The sequence below is a fragment of the Sinocyclocheilus grahami genome, unplaced genomic scaffold (assembly GCF_001515645.1).
Source record: "Sinocyclocheilus grahami isolate Dianchi unplaced genomic scaffold, SAMN03320097.WGS_v1.1 scaffold240.1, whole genome shotgun sequence".
Lineage (NCBI taxonomy): Eukaryota > Metazoa > Chordata > Actinopteri > Cypriniformes > Cyprinidae > Sinocyclocheilus > Sinocyclocheilus grahami.
The window spans coordinates 1,043,490-1,063,732 of NW_015505419.1; the positions used below are offsets into that span (position 1 = coordinate 1,043,490).

Consider the following 20,243-nt stretch of genomic DNA (forward strand, 5'->3'; position numbering starts at 1 on the left):
TGCAAACGTGAGCATTTTTGACGATCGTTTCTGTCCAGTCTGCTCGTTTTATCGCATTTAACCACAGCTGTCGTCTGGTTTTTTGTCTGGCAGTGCCAGCAGATATGCAATCAAATTTTTAATTTGAGGCTGTATTACGTCGATTCTGGCACCCAACATCACAACAAGATGATATTTTAAGCTCAGTTTCCCTTGTTTTGCTGCCTCCAGCTAGCACTGTGACGTCGCTGACCCTAGTTACCTGTGGTTGGCCTGGTCGTGCGTCACTCAGAAAACAACAGGCCAATCAGAAGAGAGGCTCATGAATATTAATTAGACAGACCAAAATCGACCTGTTCTCAGCAGAGCTCCTGAGAGAGGAGCTGTAAAAATATATTGAGATGTTTTTGGTACTTATACTGCAAATTTATATTCTTAAGGACATCAAAACCTCAAATAAAACTCCAGAAAGGTGTACAATATGGGACCTTTAAAGGATCATGTGACACTGAGGACTGGAGTAATGATGCTGAAAATTTGCTTTACCACCACAGGAATAAATTATGTTTTAAAAAATATTATAAAATAGAAAATAATTATTTTAGATTGTAAAAAAATGTCACAATATTACTGTATTTTTAATTAAATAAATGCAGCCTTGGTAAGCATATAAAGACTTCTTTCAAAAACATAAATAATTTTAGCCAACCCCAAACTTTTGAATAGTAGCAGATAATTTGTGATACAGTGCTTAAATATGCAAGTAATACACTAATAAGAAGTTGTAAACATATATTGTGACATTTATGTTATATAAATATTATTTAAGTACCTGTACTCCATGTCATCTCCATACAATTTTCACGTTCCCTTTAGGATCCAAATGCAGATGAATTTGAGGACAAAGACTGGACCTTCATCATAGAGAATGTGAGTCTGTCTACTCTGTAATCTCACCCTGTTTATTAAAGGTGCTGCTAGCAATTTTAGCTGTTTGCTAACCTCAGCCACAAAAGCATTTCTGTTTTGGTTAAAAAGTGTGGGCCACCCCCTGACTCTTTTTCTCCATTTAATAAAGGGCTCTCACAGAAATGGGTCAAGTTGTACATTTTATGTATTGCTCTTGCTCTTTTGTATTATTTTATTATCAAAAGACAGCGTTTTTGAAAAAGCATGCCTTGAATTATGTTGTGATGGCTTCATCGATTTGGCAGTACACCATCGATTTGGCAGTACACTACAGTTTGAAAGTACTGTGCTTTAACATCCACAGGAAACAAAGGGCCACCGAAAGGTTTTAGCGTCAGTGGATGTGAACATGAAGAAGTACACAAGCGCGACCCCGGCTCAGTTTGACCTGGCGCTTACACTAAAGCCTCTGTCTGTGAAAGTGTTGGATGCCACACTTAAATTCACACTGTCCTGTGTCTTCCTGAAGGAAGGCAAAGCTACGTGAGTTCAGATGTTTTCAATGTTCCAGATGTGTTTCTCTAGATCTGTGTTGTGATGTGGAAGCATCAGTCCAAGCAGACGACACATACAGAATCAACTACATTTTATTTACTTTACTGATCCGTAGTCTGTTTCAGTAGGCCTTCAATTATCTTCACTAGTGCTGTATTCTGTGTTGTGCATTCAGTGATGAAGACATGCAAAGTCTGGCGAGTCTGATGAGTTTGAAGCAGTCCGACATTGGAAACCTGGATGACTTCAATGACAGCGATGAAGAGGAGGACAGAAGAATGAGTACAGCAGTGAAAATGGCCACAGCAGTAATAGGTAATATTGACATATACTCTCAGTATTAAGTACACATACTACAAAACTTGAAGCTGAAACCAAAGAAACAGGTATTTCCTGTTCTGAAAAGGTATGTGCATTTTTTTTCCTGGCGTTGTGTTGTTTCCTGGTTTTATGAAAATTGATGTAGATGTAGATAACCTGGTGATTGTTTGCTGTTTTTAGTTGTTTGGCTGTATTGTGTTTATTTAATGTTTACCCAGTTTAATGCTGTATTTCAGATTTACCTTTAGTCATTTAGCAGACACTTTTATCCAAGCGACTTACAAATGAGGACAATGGAAACAATCAAAATCAACAACAGAGCAATGATATACAAGTGTATATTTAGGATTGAGAGTACTTTTACTCGTTTATAAATCACTCAATGGCCTAGGACCTAAATGCACTGCAGATATGCTCACTGAATATAAACCTAACAGACCACTCAGATCATTAGGATCGAGTCAGTTAGAAATACCAAGGGTTCACACAAAACAAGGGGAATCCACTTTTAGTTATTATGCCGCCCGCAGCTGGAATCAGCTTCCAGAAGAGATCAGATGTGCTAAGACATTAGCCACATTTAAATCTAGACTCAAAACTCATCTGTTTAGCTGTGCATTTACTGAATGAGCACTGTGCGATGTCCGAACTGATTGCACTATATTTTATGTATAATCATTTTCTATTCTTAACTGTTTTAAATTAATTTGAAACCTCTTAAATCAATTTTCAAAGTTTTTAAATTGCTTGTTTTATTGTTGTGATTATTATTTTTTATTATTATTTTCTTTTCTTTTATGTAAAGCACTTTGAATTACCATTGTGTATGAAATGTGCTATATAAATAAACTTGCCTTGCCTAAAAGGGGCAATTTATTTTTAATTAAAAATTTTTTTTTTTAAAGAATAGATTTAGAATAGAGAGTGCTAGAGTTAGAGGGTTAAATTTAGGTTTGATTTAAAGGTAGCTTCCATGTGGTGAGCCATAAAACACAGAATCTGACAATATTATCTCTCATTCACGTTGTAGATTTGTTTATTTATTTATTTTTGGTTATTTTTTCTCAACTGCTATCTTGCTTTCTTTTTCATTCTTTGTCTGTGGCTCTATTCTTCCTGTATGTGGTCAGCTCCTCTTCCTCCTGGGAGAATACATGACAAAGCCTGGAGACCTGCTGTAGACACAGGTCCCTCTGACACAGGTAGATTACTGAATGCTCTGGCTTCTTTTTCCACTCTCTTTCTTCCCTTGACACTGGAATTAACATTTTATTTATATTGATAATATTCAAATGTATTTGTATTCAAAAAATGTATCCTGCTCAGTTTGTATCATGACGGTTTTAGGTTGGTAAATACTTGCGTCACAATTGTGGGACACTTATTAAGAAATTTTGATAGTCCTAACTGAATATTTGACACTGTGATCGGCTGATATTTATTCATTTGCATTATTTGTTTTTCAGTGAGCCCAATGCACCAATGTATAAATATAAATGTATAAATAATGCACTTGGACATTTTAGTTCAGTAACATTTAATATGTATGATTATATTAATTTATCTATTTTTGTATATTCTAAATTTACATATGCATACTGTATATATGTATATGTATTAAGATCATTTTTTTGCATTCTTACACATTACATTATTTATATATAATAAAAATATAAATAAATATAATAAAATAATAATATAAATAAATCTAAATATATATATATATGTATGTGTGTGTGTGTGTATATAAATATTTTAAAAATACATATTTATTGTATTATTTTATATATTTCTTATTGTGTTTATTTTATATTTATATTATTTTATACATAAACCATGGATATTTTGGTGCACATTTGGTGTTTGTACTGGCACCATTTCACCCCTGTTATTATTATTATTATTATGCACTCAAGTGTAAATTACTTTAGTTGTGCAAATTGAACATAGTGTTACTACTTAAACTTGTGGAAACATCTAAAACCCAAAACCAGAAATTGAATAGTAGAGATCATGAATATCACAAAAAACATTTTCACACACACACACACACACACACACATATATATATATATAGAATATATAACTGTTTCACTTCTTCATTTTGCATCAGATACTAGAAATAAGATCATAAGTAATGCACTTTCTAACTCGCGTTGCTACACTGTATTTGGATAGACTGGATTCTTTGGAATGCTCTGTCAGAAAGTGGGTGAAATTGCATAATGCATTCCCATGACCTCAGCATACCAGTGGTCATAAGTTTGTGTGTGTGAGAGTTTATCTGAGATCTGCATCTCTTCCTGGTTTCACTCATTTTCTTCTCTTCTGAATTATTCCCTGCTCATTTCAGTTCCTCTTTATCTCTCTGCATTTTTGTCCGCTACCTGTCAACTCTTCTTTAGTAAATACGCCTCCACTCTAACGCCCTCTGTTTTTGTCTGTTCCCCTCTCCATGATCATCATCATTTCTCTCAGCTCATTCTGAACCAGAGCAGATGAGCTGTTCCTTCATTACACCTAACGTTCCTCTCCAGTACCACCCCCTGTCATACACCGCTCTTGACCCGTCTGCTCCGCCCCTCTCCACTTCCTGTATCCAACTCCCCCATGCTGCCGGCAGCGTCCCGCAGGCACGTCCCTCCCCGTACGCCTTCACTATACCTGCATTTGCACGTGCTCATCCACCTGCCCTGCCCAAAATCTTCCAGCCGCCGACCGGCTCAGGTACAAACACTCATCCACCCGGTGCAATGCAGCAGATCACCACAGAGTTGTGCTGGTCTCCATCCGCTGCACTGTGTATATGTCCATATCTCATAGATCATCCACAAACTCACTTTTCTGTGTTATTACTTACAGTACATATTTTCATCTTTTATGTTTTTAGAAGATTTGGTGTGCTTTAAAGGTGAAGTAATAGCACTATGGAAGCCCATTTTTTGCCTAACAAAAACAAAGCAAAATTATTATTATTACAAATATGATAAAAAATAATAAAAAATTGGGGGTCTATATATATATATATAACTTTTTTTTTTTGAAAGAAGACTCTTATGCTCAAGGCTGCATTTATTATTTTTGATTGAAAAAAACTGTAAGAACAATAATACTGGGAAACATTCAAATTCAAATTTTGTTTTACTATATTTTAAAATGTAATTTATTCCATTGTTCCATTGCTGAATTTTCAGCAGTTTTCAATTTCACATGATATTTCAGAAATCATTCTAATATTCTGATTTGCTGCTCATTAAACATGACTTATTATTATAAATGTAAGGATTCAAGCATCTTTGAATCTTTGATGAATAGAATGTTTTTAAAAAACATTATTGCAGGAAATCTTTTGTAACATAAATGTATTCACATTTAATAAATACATTTATAATGCTACAAAAGATTTCTATTATAATTATAAAAAGAAGAAATTTTCATAAGCACTAAATCAGCATATTAGAATGATTTCTGAAATATCATGTCACTTTTTATAAATGTAATGCCCTAGCTTAATAAAATTATTAATTTCTTAAAAAAAGCTTTACTTAAAGCCTTTATGTATAATGCATTATAAAAGCTGTTTAATGCATTAATTATGCCTTGTAATGCACATTATAATGCATTGTACAATCTCATTAATAATTGTACCACAGTTAATACATTATAACACTTAATTCATTGTTACACTATGCATTTTAAATTTGGTTATAATTATTGACGACAAGATATAATGTATTACAACGCACATTATGAATAATTATAATGCATTATACCCTTTAATAACCCTTTATAATGCATTATACATAAAGGCTTTAAGTAAAGTGACCCCAAACTTTTGAACAGTAGTGTATTTCATAAACTGACTATATATATCTTGCAATTGCACTTAGTTTGACATTCTGCCTCACATTTAGACTATTTTAAACTAAATTTGCTATATTCATGCTGAATATCTGCATGACATTACTGCATGAGTATTTGCATGAAATTCTGAGAGCTATTTTTAAATAATGTAGTTTAAGAGATATAATCAAGAAATTAATTAGAAATGATTGTTTCTGGCAGTAAGGTCTGCAGAGGTATTGTGTGGAACTTTTGTAGAATGATTTTTTCTTGGAACATACTTCACTTCTAGATTCATTAAAAGGAATCTTAATTGACCTCTGAAAAACTGTCCATTAAAAACAACAGATGAGTTTTAAGGCTGCTGTTTAAGGAAATAACAGCCTGAAGACCATAGTAACTGCTGTAGCACCCTGTGCATTTGTTCATCAAACAGCTATATATCCAGCCCCTGACTTTTACCATTCTTGCCCTGTCACAACTTGATCTAATGAACCTTATTTACCTCAGTCTAATGAGTGTTTTTGCCTCCTTTTAAACACACACATCAACAGATTTACATAAAGCTGTAGCTTTACTCTCTATTTTCTGTTTTTTCCCCCCTCTCTAGTTCTCATCATGCTATACATTTTCTTTCTCCCCTTAAGTCGCTGTATCTGTCACTCAAAGGCTGTCTGGAGGTCTTGCTAGGTCTGAGTTATTGGAGAGCAGTCGCTCTGCTGAGGGCGGTGCAGTTCCTCCACAAAGGCCTCTCTCTTTTCTTCCTGAGATTAGCACACCTATCTCTCTATCCTCTGCTCAATCCTCCTCTTCCCCTCAGCAGACTCCTCTGCCTGATATAACCCAGAAAGGTAATGAATAAGTCAGTAAAGATATAGCTTGTAAATAGTTGTATTGCAGCTTGCATTAACTGCGTAATATATTTTTGCTTATTGGATATGTACATATCTTTAATTTTTACCTGTCTTGTTGCTGCTTCACCTTGCTTCCATTCTGTCTTTTCTTCATTCTTCTCTTTTCTATCTCATCGTTTTCTCCCTTGACTTAGCCACCCATTCTGTTGCTCGTAGCAAGACCTGGAGACCTCAGAGTTTTCCCTCTTCACACTCCACCCCTTCTGATTTCGACCCCTCCTCCTTTGAGTTTGGCGCATCCCCTCAAGGCACAATGACTTTACCTTCACCACGGCCCTCAAAAATCTATCTCGCCTCACTGGCTGATCCAGGCTCCGCCCTTACAAAGCCTACAAGCATGCCCTCTGCCACTGAGACAGGTACATGGGGCAGATGTTCATATATAACACATTTTTAAATTTGATGCCATTTTAATTTAAGTTTAATTTGAACCACAAATTTCATGTTCAGTACCCAGCTTTCTGAAAATGATTTGGAGGTCATAAAGAGCTATAAAGTCACTGTGAAAGACCCTATGAACGAGTCTTATAGCTTTTAGTCCATGTTTGTTAGATTTAAGTCTGTTCATATACTTGTGTACTCCTAAAAGTTGACCAAGTTTTACCAGATAGATTACTGTTCAGAAGTTTGGCGTTGGCAAGATTTGTTTGTTTTTAAAGAAGTCTACTATTATCACCAAGGCTGCATTAATTTGAATACAGTAAAGTAATAACAGTAATATTGTGAAATAATATTGTAGTTTTCCATTTCAATATATTTTAAAATGTAATTTATTCCTGTGATGCAATGCTGAATTTTCAGCATCATTACTCCAGTCTTCAGTGTCACATGATCCTTCAGAAATCATTCTAATATGCTGATTTGCTGCTTAAGAAACATTAATATCAGTGTTAAAAACCATTGTGCTGCTAAATATTTTTTGTGGACATCGAGATACTTTTTTCAGGATACTTTTATGAATAGAAAGTTCAAAAGAACAGGATTTATTTGAAATATAAATGTTTTGTAACATTATAAAGGTCTTTACTGTCACGTTTGATAAACATTTATTCACCTTTCTGAATGAAGGTATTCATTTCTTAAATAAAATAATCTTTCTAACCCCAAACTTTTGGAATAAAATACGTAATTTGTATGTAATGGAAAGATTAACCAAAACATTGGTGACTCTCTAGAATATCAATATCCCCTACCCTAAATTATAAATACCATCTTCCTCTAATTAACAATAGCAAGTAGCAAATGGCTGTGGCATAAGATTTAAAAGAAAAAAAAAAAAAATTAATTTCCCTTGTTCTCTTTTTACATTTTTTTCAAACATATTTGCAAATCTATGCTAATCATACCTTTTTCTTTTTTCTTCTTTCTTCCCCTGTAAACACTGTCTACTTTATCATACATGCACTGTTATTATTTACTATGGTAAACTCCAGTATCTTGGCAAAAAGAGTGGAGGCCTCCCAAGCTGCACCCTACTCTGTGTCCTGCTCCTCTTACTTCTACAGAACACATTAATCAAGAGTGTCATCCAGCCTCAGTGACCTCCTCTCCTCCTGCACAAACCTCTCCCCTAATGCATGTCCCCCTTCCTGCAACGTCTTCATCCAGTGTGCTTCCTCAACCAATAGACTCTACCATTACTCCCAGTTCTGCTGTAACATCTCCCAGTGTGGCTCCTTCCTCTGAGATGCCCAGCGTTGAGTCAGTCTCTACTTCTTGCTCTCAAACCCTGTCAGCTGCCATCCTCTCTCCTGCTCCAGCATCACTGGTTTCTCCCTCCATTGCTCCTGCTGCTTCATCTAGTTCTCAGTCCACCCCGTATCCATGTGTTTCTACTTTCTTGTCATCTCCTCATCTCACTCTTTCTGATGCTCCTCTAAGTTCCACTCCTGATGTTGGTCCTATGGTCACTGCACCTGTTGTTGCCGAGTCAGGTAGAGAGCAAGCACTCTAGGATAACTGTATTCTAAACCTGTTTGCATGTGTTAAACTGATGAAAGGATTAGTTTTCATCTGCTGAGTTCAAGATTTTAAAAATCATGCATTGTTATAGGGTTTTGGATGCCCTTTCAATGGAGCATGAATATTGTGAAATTTCTAATCCTCATCAACCAAGCCTTTAAAGGGATAATTCATCCAAAAATGAAAATTGTTATCATTTACTTACCCTCATGATGTTCCAAAACTGCTGGCTTTTGAAAATAGCATTTGGAAGTAAAATAATGATAAATGTCACTTTGCAACATCAACTCATGTTATTGAACAGAATTAAAGCAACACTGAAATTTTACATTACAATTATTATTAAGCTGCTTTGAAACAATCTGTATTGTATAAAGCGCCATTTAAATAAATTAAATTTTATTAAATTAAATGCATTTTAAAGGAATAGTTGACCCAGAAATGAAAATGTGTTGAATATTTACTCACCCTCAGGCCATCCATGATGTAGATGAGTTTGTTTCTTCATCAGAACAGATTTGGAGAAATTTAACATTACATCACTTGCTCACCAATGAATCCTCTGCAGTGAATGGGTGCCATCAAAATGAGACACCAAACAGCTGATAAAAACATCACAATAATCCACAAGCAATCCACATGACTCCAGTCCATCAATTGATGTCTTGTTAAGCGAAAATCTGTTTGTTTGCAAGAAACAAATCCATTATTAAGATGATTTTAACTTGTTGTTTCGGGCTAAAATATGAGTCCTCTATTCATAAAATTGCTTTCTCCAGTGAAAAAGTCTGAATCAGGAGAGAGATATGCAGTGCCGGCCTGAAGGGTTGTGGGGCCCTAGGCAAGATAATGAAAGTGGGCCCCACTAGTGTAAAAACTATAGAAATTTGACGAGTGAAGAGAAAGCACATAAAATGACTATATCAATATTTAAGTGTAAATGTGTATTAATTGTAACACATTCAAAAAACATGTAAAAAAATATTTAAATATAAAAATAGGAGTGCAAGTGAGCTTGAGTAAATAGATACACATGAAACACAAATAAATAAAATATAAATTAAGTAAACATAAAAACTAAATAAAATAAAAAAGTATAATATTCATAAATGATGAGAAATAAGGCCTGATTGATGATCACCAAAAAAACAAAAAAAACTTTATTGCATTAGACATTGGATCCAGGTCTGTAATTATTGAATGTAACACACTAAATTTGGCTCAATTTTCCCTCATATGACATGTCTGTGATCATGGGCATCATTGCATTTATAAAACAAGTACTAATACTACAGCAATAAATATTATGTATATAGCAGTCAAAACATCTTTTTTTCTTCTCCGGAAAGATACCATTTAGATGCCAAACTTCACTAGTAGGTTTTGTTTTAAAGACACGTGTCATTAATTTACTTCCATATGAACCTGAATAAATGTAAAAGAATTGTCATTTTTGGGTGAACCTAAACCCTTTAAATTGTTTCCTCTCTGCACTCATCTCCTCATCCTCATCATTCTCTCCTTTTTCTGTCATCTTCCATTCTCATCTGGTTAATGTCAACCTCAGAGCCTCTCCCAGAGGTCCAGACATCCGAATGGAGGCATCAGGTTGTGCCCACAGTGGTTAGACCTAATGTGCGCAGACCAGTAGCCCCTCTTCCTGTTAATGCCCCTTCCTCTCCTTTCTCTTCCTATCCTCTCTCTTCCTCTCCTTTCATTCTTCCTTCACCCTCATCCACGATCCCTGACCCCCACGTTTATGCCCAAATGTCCACTGTAGCCCCTGTTATCGCCTCCATTTCAGTCCCATCCACTGACACACTCTCAGGTACATATGCTGGCTTGAACCTTTATCTGCGCTTCATTCTCATTCTGTGTTTGTTTGCTGTGAATATGTGTGTTGTACATTGAGTAGATAACAGCAAACTGATTTTAAATGTTTTGAGCTAGTGAGATTTGTTTTAGATTACACTCCAACATTTCTTGCATAACAGTACAGTGTCGGAAGGCCAAACATTCCATTCTTCCCAGTGGACTGATCCATCATAACTATAAAACTGTTCAGTATTTCTGACTCACTATTTTTTGAAACATTGTCTTAAAGGGATAGTTCACCCAAAAATGAAAATTTGATGTTTATCTGCTTACCCCCAGGGCATCCAAGATGTAGGTGACTTTGTTTCTTCAGTAGAACACATATGATGATTTTTAACTTTAACCGTTGCAGTCTATCAGTCGTACCTACAATGACTGTACACTGTGTAAACAATGAGTGACGTATACGCGTGAGAGATCACTTCCGGCGCTTGCGTAAACTACGCCAGAGCGCGTACACACCTCACGCACTGGATGCTGTGCGCGCGCCCAAAGACAGTTGGACATAGTGGTGTATTAGAGGTAAAAAATTATATAATTACTGTTAGGTTTCTGGCACAAACCGATCGTTTCGTGCCTTAGGACATCAATGTGTCGTCACGAGCCGCAGGGTTTAATTTGGATTGTTTTTTTTACTCTCATAGATTTTGTTACCATTGCCATGCATTATACGACTGATAGACTGCAACGGTTAAAGTTAAAAATCATCATATGTGTTCTACTGAAGAAACAAAGTCACCTACATCTTGGATGCCCTGGGGGTAAGCAGATAAACATCAACTTTTCATTTTTGGGTGAACTATCCCTTTATGACAGCATTATGTTAAATAATATATATTTTTTAATTGTAACTTTTTCCATAAACACAAAAGTTTCAACAAGACAAGAGAACAGAATTTGGAGATTATCACCAACAGTCAGAAAACACATTATTTGCTCATTATTTTGTAAATCATATATTAGATGATGTTACGCCCCCTGGAGGACACATGAATGAAACTACTTGGCAAAAACAAACTGTTAATAAAATATACTATTGTTTAAACAATTGAGGTTGATAAGTTATTTATTTATGTATTTAGTTTGTTGCTCAGTAAACATTTCTTATAATTAGGAATTCTGAAAACAGTTGTGCTGCTTAATATTTTTGTGGAAACAGTGATACCTTTTTTTTTAAAGATTTAAGTTTAAAGGAACCGTGCTTATTTGAAATTGAAATGGTTTATAAAAATGCTAATGTATTTAGTGTCTTTTGATCAAATTGATGTATTTTTGCTAAATGCAAGTATACATTTTTCTAAAAACTAGAAAAACTGTATAATGTTAGATATAGCATATAACAGACTTATATCTATCATAATGGATGATAGATTGATAAGTTGCTTGTTGTTACATACATGTTGCTTGTATGATTTGCATGAATTTTATTAAGTACTGGTCTTAAAAGCAGATCTGTACCTTAACAAACATGTATGAGACTTGAAATTGCTCTATTCCATATTGTGTTCTGTGTTAATTGCAACAGATGGATAAGATTTTTAATAATGCCTCAGTAGAATGCTGGAATGCTGCGTTAGTGCTTAATATTTTGTTATAGATATACTATATTATTTTATTATGACATATTTTACATTTCTGTTTCAGAGCAACACAGACAGTTAAGTGTATTAGCAGAGGAGGAATGTCCCAATACAGTGTCTTCTAGTGAGTATACACTACAGCTGCTTTAACAGCTAACCTCTCATTGTACTGCTGGATATAAATTTGAGTGTTTTCTTTGACATATAAGTAATTCTTGTGTGATGTCTGGGTATATTTCTACAGCTGATGAGGATGCAGACGCTAAGCCCACAGATGTTCATCAAAACCACGAACCTCACCCTCGCAGAGCCGGAGTCATCAGTATAGCCAACCAAAAACCAAACAGCAGTATGGACAAGCAACGGCCTGTTTTTGGACTTGAGGTTGTGCGGCCTGCAAAAGGGTGAGTCATATGTAGAAAACTGAGTTTTTTGATTGGTTGATTTCAATAACAAGTGCATTGCAGTGAACAAGTGTTGGTTGACACCAGCAAAGCACTGACAATTTGATTTCAATATCTGGTATACTTGAGTGTTGCATTTAATACTTTGAGTGACCTTTTTGGGAAATCTTTGATGAAACAATAACAGCCTAATGTATTTTATTTTATTATTGAATTTAATTTGATTTTTTTATTATTTAATTGTATTTAATTTAATTAGATTTTTGTGTTTGTATTGTATTATATTATGTTGAATCAACCTGAATGTTGTTTGGTGTGTTTATAAATGTTTTTCATAAATGCTGATAATCACTTACAATTGTGAGGACATTAATCCTGCTCTAAAACCAAAAGTTAACAATGTTATGATATAAATTTGATCAAATTAGGCAACTGACCGCAAGGTCACAAAAGCAACAAAAGAGTTTTGAATTTTAAATTTTAGAAATGGTTACTGAAATTGTGAGGCTTTGGTTTAAATTCAGGGTTAAAGTCACTTAATTTGCTTTTTTGTATTAGTTTGTATCTTAAAACACAAGTTGGCACATTGTAATGTATGAAGGGAAAAAATATATGAGCATGTTATGTTCCTACAGATGCCAGGATCATGAAAAAATTGTTTAAAAATTACTTTGCGTTACAGCATGATTTTTCATTAACACTTCATTCATTTCCGAGAAAGGTAATTCACATTGTTTCAAGGTAATGCAATGCAGTATAATTTAGATTTTTTTCGTTCTTGCTATCTTCCCAGAACACTTCATCAGTTTTGATGTGTTTTCTTCCTAGACCAGAGAGTATGACCTCTCTGCTGCCCAGTGACCAAAAGTCACCTTCTATCACTGAAGTCACATATTTTGAGCTGCCAAAATCCGAGCTGTCTGATAGAGTACACCCCCACGCAGCCCTCGAAAATGTTGCAGAACCTGCTGTGGTCCTTACATTCACCGGCCCATTAACTGAGGTCCAGATCAATCAGTCAGAGAAGTCACAGAGCTCTGCTGAGGTGGCTGTTTTACACTCAACTGCACATGAGCAGACAGAAGATGAGACGATTCCTCATAAAGACAAGACAGAGCCCTTTCAAAGTAGTGTTCAACTAGCAGAAATACAAGCGCAAGAGTCCAGCCCAGAATCTGTGCCGCAGCTGCTCTCAAATACAGAAATGTCCCAGTCAGATCATACTAATGAAGGGTAAGAGTGGAATGATGCACGTGAAGTGTGAAGTCTTGTCACATTTGCCAGCATAGTTACTGTGTTACGTTTGAAGCTTATGCTGTATTAATATAAAATGCAAATACTGTATGTGTCACGGTCTGTTTTCTTATTATTATTTATAAATCCATTTGACATCCTCCCTCTGATCTCTGTTCTAATGTCCCTGTCCCTCAGCACCAAAAGCATGGCCGCTTTGCTGCCCTCTTGCCCAAAAGAGTCCCATTCTCCTTGGTCACCATCCATATTAGCTGATGACATAGCTGAGAATCAAATAGGAGACTTATTTGTAGACCGACTACCTTGGATGAAACAGGAAAGAGAAGAGCCTAATTTTGACAGCTCTCCATCTGTTCCCAGTATGATATATCTTCTTCCAGCCTGTCCGAGAACTGCTTTTGTACCTGGGATGCCATCTATAACCTTTCAAGACACAAAGTGGCCTTGGGATGAGTCTGTGAAGATACTGAAAGAGTACATTCAAAAGGAGAAATCAGCAAAAATTATTCAAGATATAGATTGCTCATTGTATGACCAAAGCACTGTGGAAAATATGGTATCCCTACAGTTAACTTGTCCAAGAGCTGCCAGCATCCCAGGATTCCCATCTTTGCCGTTCTATATGGTCAATCTTCTTCCATTATGTCCAGATGTCTCTGTAGTTCCAGGTTTATCCTCAATATATCCAGTCATTTGCACAGATGAAAGCTGGCCTAAAGAGAATCTAGTATTTTATTTGAGGAAAAACAAGGAACAGATTTTGCCAATGTCTTCAATGAAGATGGATATTGAAACTGCAAGAAAAATGGTTGCATTGAGATCATCTTGCTCAGCAGCACCCAAGACTCCAGGATTTCCATCTGCTCCAAAACCAGTTGCACCAAGTATGGTCAGGTTTTTACCATGTTGTCCAAAGATTTCCTGCATTGCTGGATTTACATCTGGAAAAGAACTTGCCAGTCAAAATGTCTTCCAACAGTGGCCACCCAGCAATCAGTCATCTGTGATAATAGCACAAAGGAACCAGTCCAGTTTGCCTCAAGTTCTAAACATACTGAAAGAGGACCAGTTAACAGAGATGGTGAACTTAGTACCATCTTGCCCAAGAAAAGCATGTACTCCTGGTTTTCCATCTGCACCAAAACGAAAACAAGACATTGCTTTCTGTATGACAAAACTCCTACCTCTATGTCCAACAGCCTCTTGTGTCACTGGAATATCAGCTATACACATTCTTACAAGCACTTCAGATTCATTTAAGGAGTGGCCAAAGGACATTAAACCATTTTGGATGAAGACACTAGCATCTCAGCCGTGTCATTTAATATGTCCATGTCCAACTCGGTATGAAGTTACAGAAAGCAATATGCTGTCATTGATACCATCATGCCCAAGAAAAGCAAGAACACCTGGATTTCCTTCTGCACCGTGGCTCATCCCTGAAACACAAATAATGTCTGGTACTCTATCAGCATGCCCACAGACGGCTAAAACGCCAGGCTTTCCCTCTTTAGTTCAAAGCAAAGTTGATAAAACTTTGGTAAATAATTGGCTTTTTAAGGAGAAAGCTCTTTGTATGAGGTGTCTGCCAGTGTACACATTTGACAAGCTAGACATTGCTTATCAGGACAAAGAGAGTTTTAAAGGAATGTATGCTATTTTGCCAAGTTGTCCAGTGAAAGCAAGTGTCCCAGGCTTTCCATCTGCACCAAAGCCCAAATTAATGGTTTATCTGTTCCATTCCTTCCCAACAGTCTCAAATGTACCTGGGATGCTATCAAGCATAATATCTGAGGTAGAATTACAGTGGCCTGTAAATAAAAGGCCATTATGGGTAAAACAATTAAGCAGAAAGATTCAGTCCATACATGTTGTTCCTCCTCAGTACAGAGAAATAAAGGACAAAGCCTTCATTAAGCATATGGTAGCTTTGCGCCCAACTTGTGCAATCAGTGCTAAATTGCCTGGCTTCCCATCTGCTCCAAGAAAAGTAACTGAGAAGAAAGCACCAGATATGGTCTCCCTCGTGCCAACTTGTCCACATTTTTCAAAGGTATTAGGTATGCCGTCTGTTGACTTGGGAAATGAAGCAATAGATTCAAGTGCATGGATTCTGGATGCAAAGCAACTGTACAAGAGGTCCTCAAAGAATGAGTCCGATATGATGTGTTCTTCGTTGAATGATAACCATCTGAATTTCCACATAGAAGACATGGCTATGATTACGCCATCCTGTGCAAAGCAATCCAATATCCCTGGTTTTCCATCCACATATTCAGAATCTCCACATATGCTGTATCATGCAAATAATACCCAAGCGTCACCAGAAGATGTTGGCCATAAACAAGAAACTTCAACTGTGCTTAGTCCAGCAGATACTGAGATAGACCTGTCCAGTGCAAACAATTCTGACAAAAGTATTGCATTAGAGAAGGCCAAGGAGAATGTGAACTTTTGGGCAAGATGTGAGGAAGGACTAAAGGGAATTCTGGAGAGGGGGTAAGTTCAGAATTGCCCAAGTGTTTTTTTCAAAAAGAAGACATTTTGTATTGCACTTTCTGCAGGCAGTGGATAGTGCATGAAATACTTTGACAATTGTTTCTAGGAAAATGCATTGGAGAATGTGGCACGCCATACCAGACATGCCACTATTACTGACAGTTGAGGAGATGTGAGTTTTGCAAGGAAACATTAAACAGAGAATTTATTGCTTTGCCTTGTCGCAACTGCATCAGATTTTGTCCACCTGTATATAACATTTATATCCTCTGCTCTCTTAAAGGCATAGTTCAACCCAAAATTAAAAATCTGTCATCATTCACTCACCTTTATGTTGTTCCAAACCTATATGCATTTCTTTCTTCTGTTGACACAAATTAACATATTTTGAAAAATACGTCTGTTTTTTGACCATATAAGTTTAGAACAACATGAAGATAAGTAAATGATGACAGAATTGTCATTTGGGTCACCAGTGCCTTTAACATCATAAATGCATAATGGTGTGAAAGCTAAGCACAGCTTGTGAGTTGTAACAGAGACAATTTAGGCCTGCATCACGTATACTGAATCAGTTAAATGGCTGCCAGTAAACAGAATGATGCATGCAGTCAAATATTCTTGCAACCTCACATCTGACATCTGATTATATGCTTATTTTTCTCAGATGTCAAAGCATAAGTGCTCAGATTCCACCTTCTGAAAATTACAGAGACACTCTGGTTAAAAACCATGACGTGGATCAAGGTGTATTATGGACATCCCAAGACAGACCAGAACAGTTTGCTGAAGGTTTTAAGCAAGAAGAGACTACAAAAGATCATAATAGAATGGTACCTTCAACAGCTGAAGATCAGCCTACAGGACTGCAACAAGAGTGTGTCCCAAACATGGTAGATCTTCTTCCATCATGTCCACTGTGCACAAGAGTTTTTGGATGTCCATCAACAGCACTATCTAGCATATGTAAAACAGACATAATCAACTGGCCTACTGATTTAAGTATAATTTGGGATGAGCCACGTAACTCACCAAAAAATATTATAATGCCAAACTTGGAAAAATCCCCCTATGAGGCAAATATGGTGTCCCTGACATGCACATGTCCAAATGAAACAAGAATTCCTGGCTTTCCATCTGCTAAGAGACCCACAGAGGCCCTGTGTATATCTTTTCCAGAAACATTCATTGTTGTTGACACTTCTTCACAGACCCCAATTCCAGAGGAAAAGTATCATGAGGAGTGGCTAAGCATGGAAACATCATTATTGGAAGAACATCGTAAAGCAAAGCCAATTTTACACATCGAAAGCCCAGTTGAGTATTCAGAGACGACTATAATGATGGTGGATACAGTTCCATCTTCAAAACTTGATTTCACATCTGCCCCAAAGAGTGAAGAAATACTTATTCAATCATGTGAAGAATTAATTCTTCAAGAGCCTACAATTGCTAAATCAGAACTGAGGGATGATTCAAAGCCTGCAAATGAGATATTAACCTTTGTGTCTGAAAATGCTGCACACATGCTAGATTCTATCCCTGAAACCCAAGCAGAGCCAAATATGTTGGAGCTCCTTCCATCCTGTCCGGTGCTTTCTAGAATCCCTGGATGTCCTTCTCTAAGGGTCCTTGAAGGCATGGAGTGCATTAGTGATCAAGCTGTAATCTTTTGCAATTTATTAAAAGATAAACAGACTGGTATTTTTGGCCCCATTAAAGATGAAAAAAGCTCCCAGATTATAGCTCTGGCACCAACATGCCCAAAAGCATCATGTATTCCAGGCTTTCCATCTAGACCACATCGTAAATCACAGATGGAGCCGAACATGCAAAACATTTGTACCTCTTGCCCAGAGATTTCGCATATAGCTGGTTGTCCGAGCATCCAGACCCCTAAGATGTCCAATTGGCCTTTGAGTACAGTTATTTTGTGTACAAATCCATTAAAGAAACCCCCTGTTGTTTTGGACATGGACAAGATATGCAAAGAAAACGGTCATAGAATGTTTGCTTTGGCACCTACGTGTCCATCAGCGGTCTGTGTTCCAGGTTTTCCATCTGTGCCCGAGCCAATAATGCTGCACATGCTTCCCACTTGCCCAGAGAAGTCTAATGTTATAGGATTTTCTTCTAAAAAGGAGCATTTAGATTGGTTTGTTGACAAGAAAACATTGTATAATGTATCTTTTAAAAAGCAACCTGTTGTTCTTAATTACAGAGTTGATTGGCTTAGTGAATTAACTAAAATAATGTTTGCATTGGCTCCAACCTGTCCATCAAAGGAAAGAATACCAGGATTCCCATATGCACACAAGCGCAAAGCTACACTTCCCGCCAGTATGGCTGATCTACATCAGTGCATTCCAAAGAAGTCAAGAATCATGGGATTCTCATCAAGTGAGGGAATAAACACAGGAACATGGTTTGAGAATGAAAGGCCCCTGTTGGAGAGGCCACTGAGAACGAGGTCAGAGCTGCTTGTCCAGTTTAATTTCGCAACTCCGTATAAAGAAATAGACAAAAATATTTTGCAGAGGATGTTTGCACTAGTACCCACCTGCCCAAGAGAAGCATGCATACCTGGTTTCCCTTCTCTACCTCAGGTTAAAGTGGAGGGTTTCTATCTCCATAAAGAACCAGATGTAGTCAGCCTTTGGCATTCTTGCCCAATGTTTTCTTTTATTGTAGGTGTTCCTACAGTAAAATATGTGCCCATAGAAGAGTCTCAAGAAAGCATATGGTCCACTCAGAAGCCCATATGGGTTAACCCTCTTAAAGAAAGACCGTTTTGGTCTTTAAGTTATACAAAGGATAATGAAGAATATTCAAAAACCATGTTCTTGCTTGCCCCTACGTGCCCCGATAAGGCCAGAAATGATGGTTTTCCATGCTCAGAAAGGCTTAAAAAAGAAGAGGGTCCAGTGAAAACTGTCTTCCCAGCTTCTCCAGAGGCTCCATTCTCTGCAACCAATGAAACAGATTTTAGTCACCTGGTCCCTGAAGTGCCATGTTCCCCAGTTGAAGCAAGGCTTCCTGATTTCCCAGATGAAGCAAAGCTTTCTGATTTCCCAGCTGCTTCTACGTATGCAATATCTTCATCAAGTACAACCCAAGAACACACCAAATTTGAAGCCAAATTCACCCAATACATAGAATCTGAAAGAAATCAAACACTGGATATAACAGGGCCTGGTAAGAGACCCATTTTTAGAGTGTGGCTTGAACATTGAGCGATATGTATTCTCAGAAATCTATAAAAAAACAATTTTTTTTTTTAAAGAAAATCCTAAAGAAATAGGAAGTTCTTATGAAATGCCCTTGGCTGAAGGGTGAGTTACATAGCATGTTTTTGTGTGTGATGTGTGAAAACACTTTTAGAAGTAAATTTGTGTTCTTTTGTTGCATGTGCAATATATTGTTTTGACATTTGACATTGTTTGCCACATTTATTTTACTGTAGTTATTTTACATGTATTATATATTATTTCTTGACATTGTTGAGGCTTAATGGGAGCTTTATGCAAGCCTGTTCATGTAAAGACACCCATTGTGTCATTCAAAATAATTCAATAAAGCATGGCTCAACATGATTTGTTTTGACCTAATTAATATCTGACTTTTTCTTTACTAACTTTATCACCTGACTGTATGTTGTGCCTAAAAACACCTTTGGTGCATGTACATGAGAGAGACGCATGGTGCATGTGAATTGCATCATGGACCATGCTGACTATTGAACTATTCTTTATCAGTATTGAAAACCATGAGGTGAAGTTTTTTCTGGAAGAGCAACATGTTGGGGAGCAGTCTGCTAGTAAAACTCATGATACTGCAGAACCTGGAGAGACTGCTATAGCGTTAGGATGGGAAGTTTTGGAGGCAGATGATAATTCCACTGAAAAAGAAGGATCTTCTGGTCTTGTTAGGACTATAGTTGATGTCTTTCACAGAGGGTAAGATTAAATAACATAACTGGGTGAAATCACTGAGCATGTTTGCTTTGATTTTATTTGAAAAACACTTAGAATCTATGTAGGCCTGTTTCATTTTTTAGTTTTGTAAGATTATATCCTGAGAAATGATGAAAACTACTCAAACCCATATTCCAAAATGTTCTTTTGTTAAAGTAATTCATTTTCATTAGT

General features: G+C 36.6%; 1 protein-coding gene across 3 annotated transcripts in view; it reads left to right on the forward strand.

Moving 5' to 3' along the window:
• LOC107597887 (uncharacterized) overlaps positions 1 to 20,243 on the forward strand; it is a 39,661-nt gene that overhangs the window by 8,791 nt on the left and 10,627 nt on the right. The window contains exons 5-21 of one of the 3 annotated variants that reach the window (XM_016289084.1): positions 856 to 909; positions 1,253 to 1,431; positions 1,619 to 1,758; positions 2,895 to 2,966; positions 4,243 to 4,491; positions 6,255 to 6,458; positions 6,656 to 6,880; positions 7,955 to 8,455; positions 10,051 to 10,311; positions 12,003 to 12,062; positions 12,183 to 12,342; positions 13,171 to 13,575; positions 13,774 to 16,095; positions 16,202 to 16,267; positions 16,763 to 19,290; positions 19,379 to 19,427; positions 19,851 to 20,051. In XM_016289084.1, the coding sequence (XP_016144570.1) occupies positions 856 to 909; positions 1,253 to 1,431; positions 1,619 to 1,758; positions 2,895 to 2,966; positions 4,243 to 4,491; positions 6,255 to 6,458; positions 6,656 to 6,880; positions 7,955 to 8,455; positions 10,051 to 10,311; positions 12,003 to 12,062; positions 12,183 to 12,342; positions 13,171 to 13,575; positions 13,774 to 16,095; positions 16,202 to 16,267; positions 16,763 to 19,290; positions 19,379 to 19,427; positions 19,851 to 20,051 (7,676 nt within the window). The remainder of the gene's footprint in view (positions 1 to 855; positions 910 to 1,252; positions 1,432 to 1,618; positions 1,759 to 2,894; positions 2,967 to 4,242; positions 4,492 to 6,254; positions 6,459 to 6,655; positions 6,881 to 7,954; positions 8,456 to 10,050; positions 10,312 to 12,002; positions 12,063 to 12,182; positions 12,343 to 13,170; positions 13,576 to 13,773; positions 16,096 to 16,201; positions 16,268 to 16,762; positions 19,291 to 19,378; positions 19,428 to 19,850; positions 20,052 to 20,243) is intronic. The other 2 variants (XM_016289085.1, XM_016289087.1) reach the window with 2 other exon arrangements.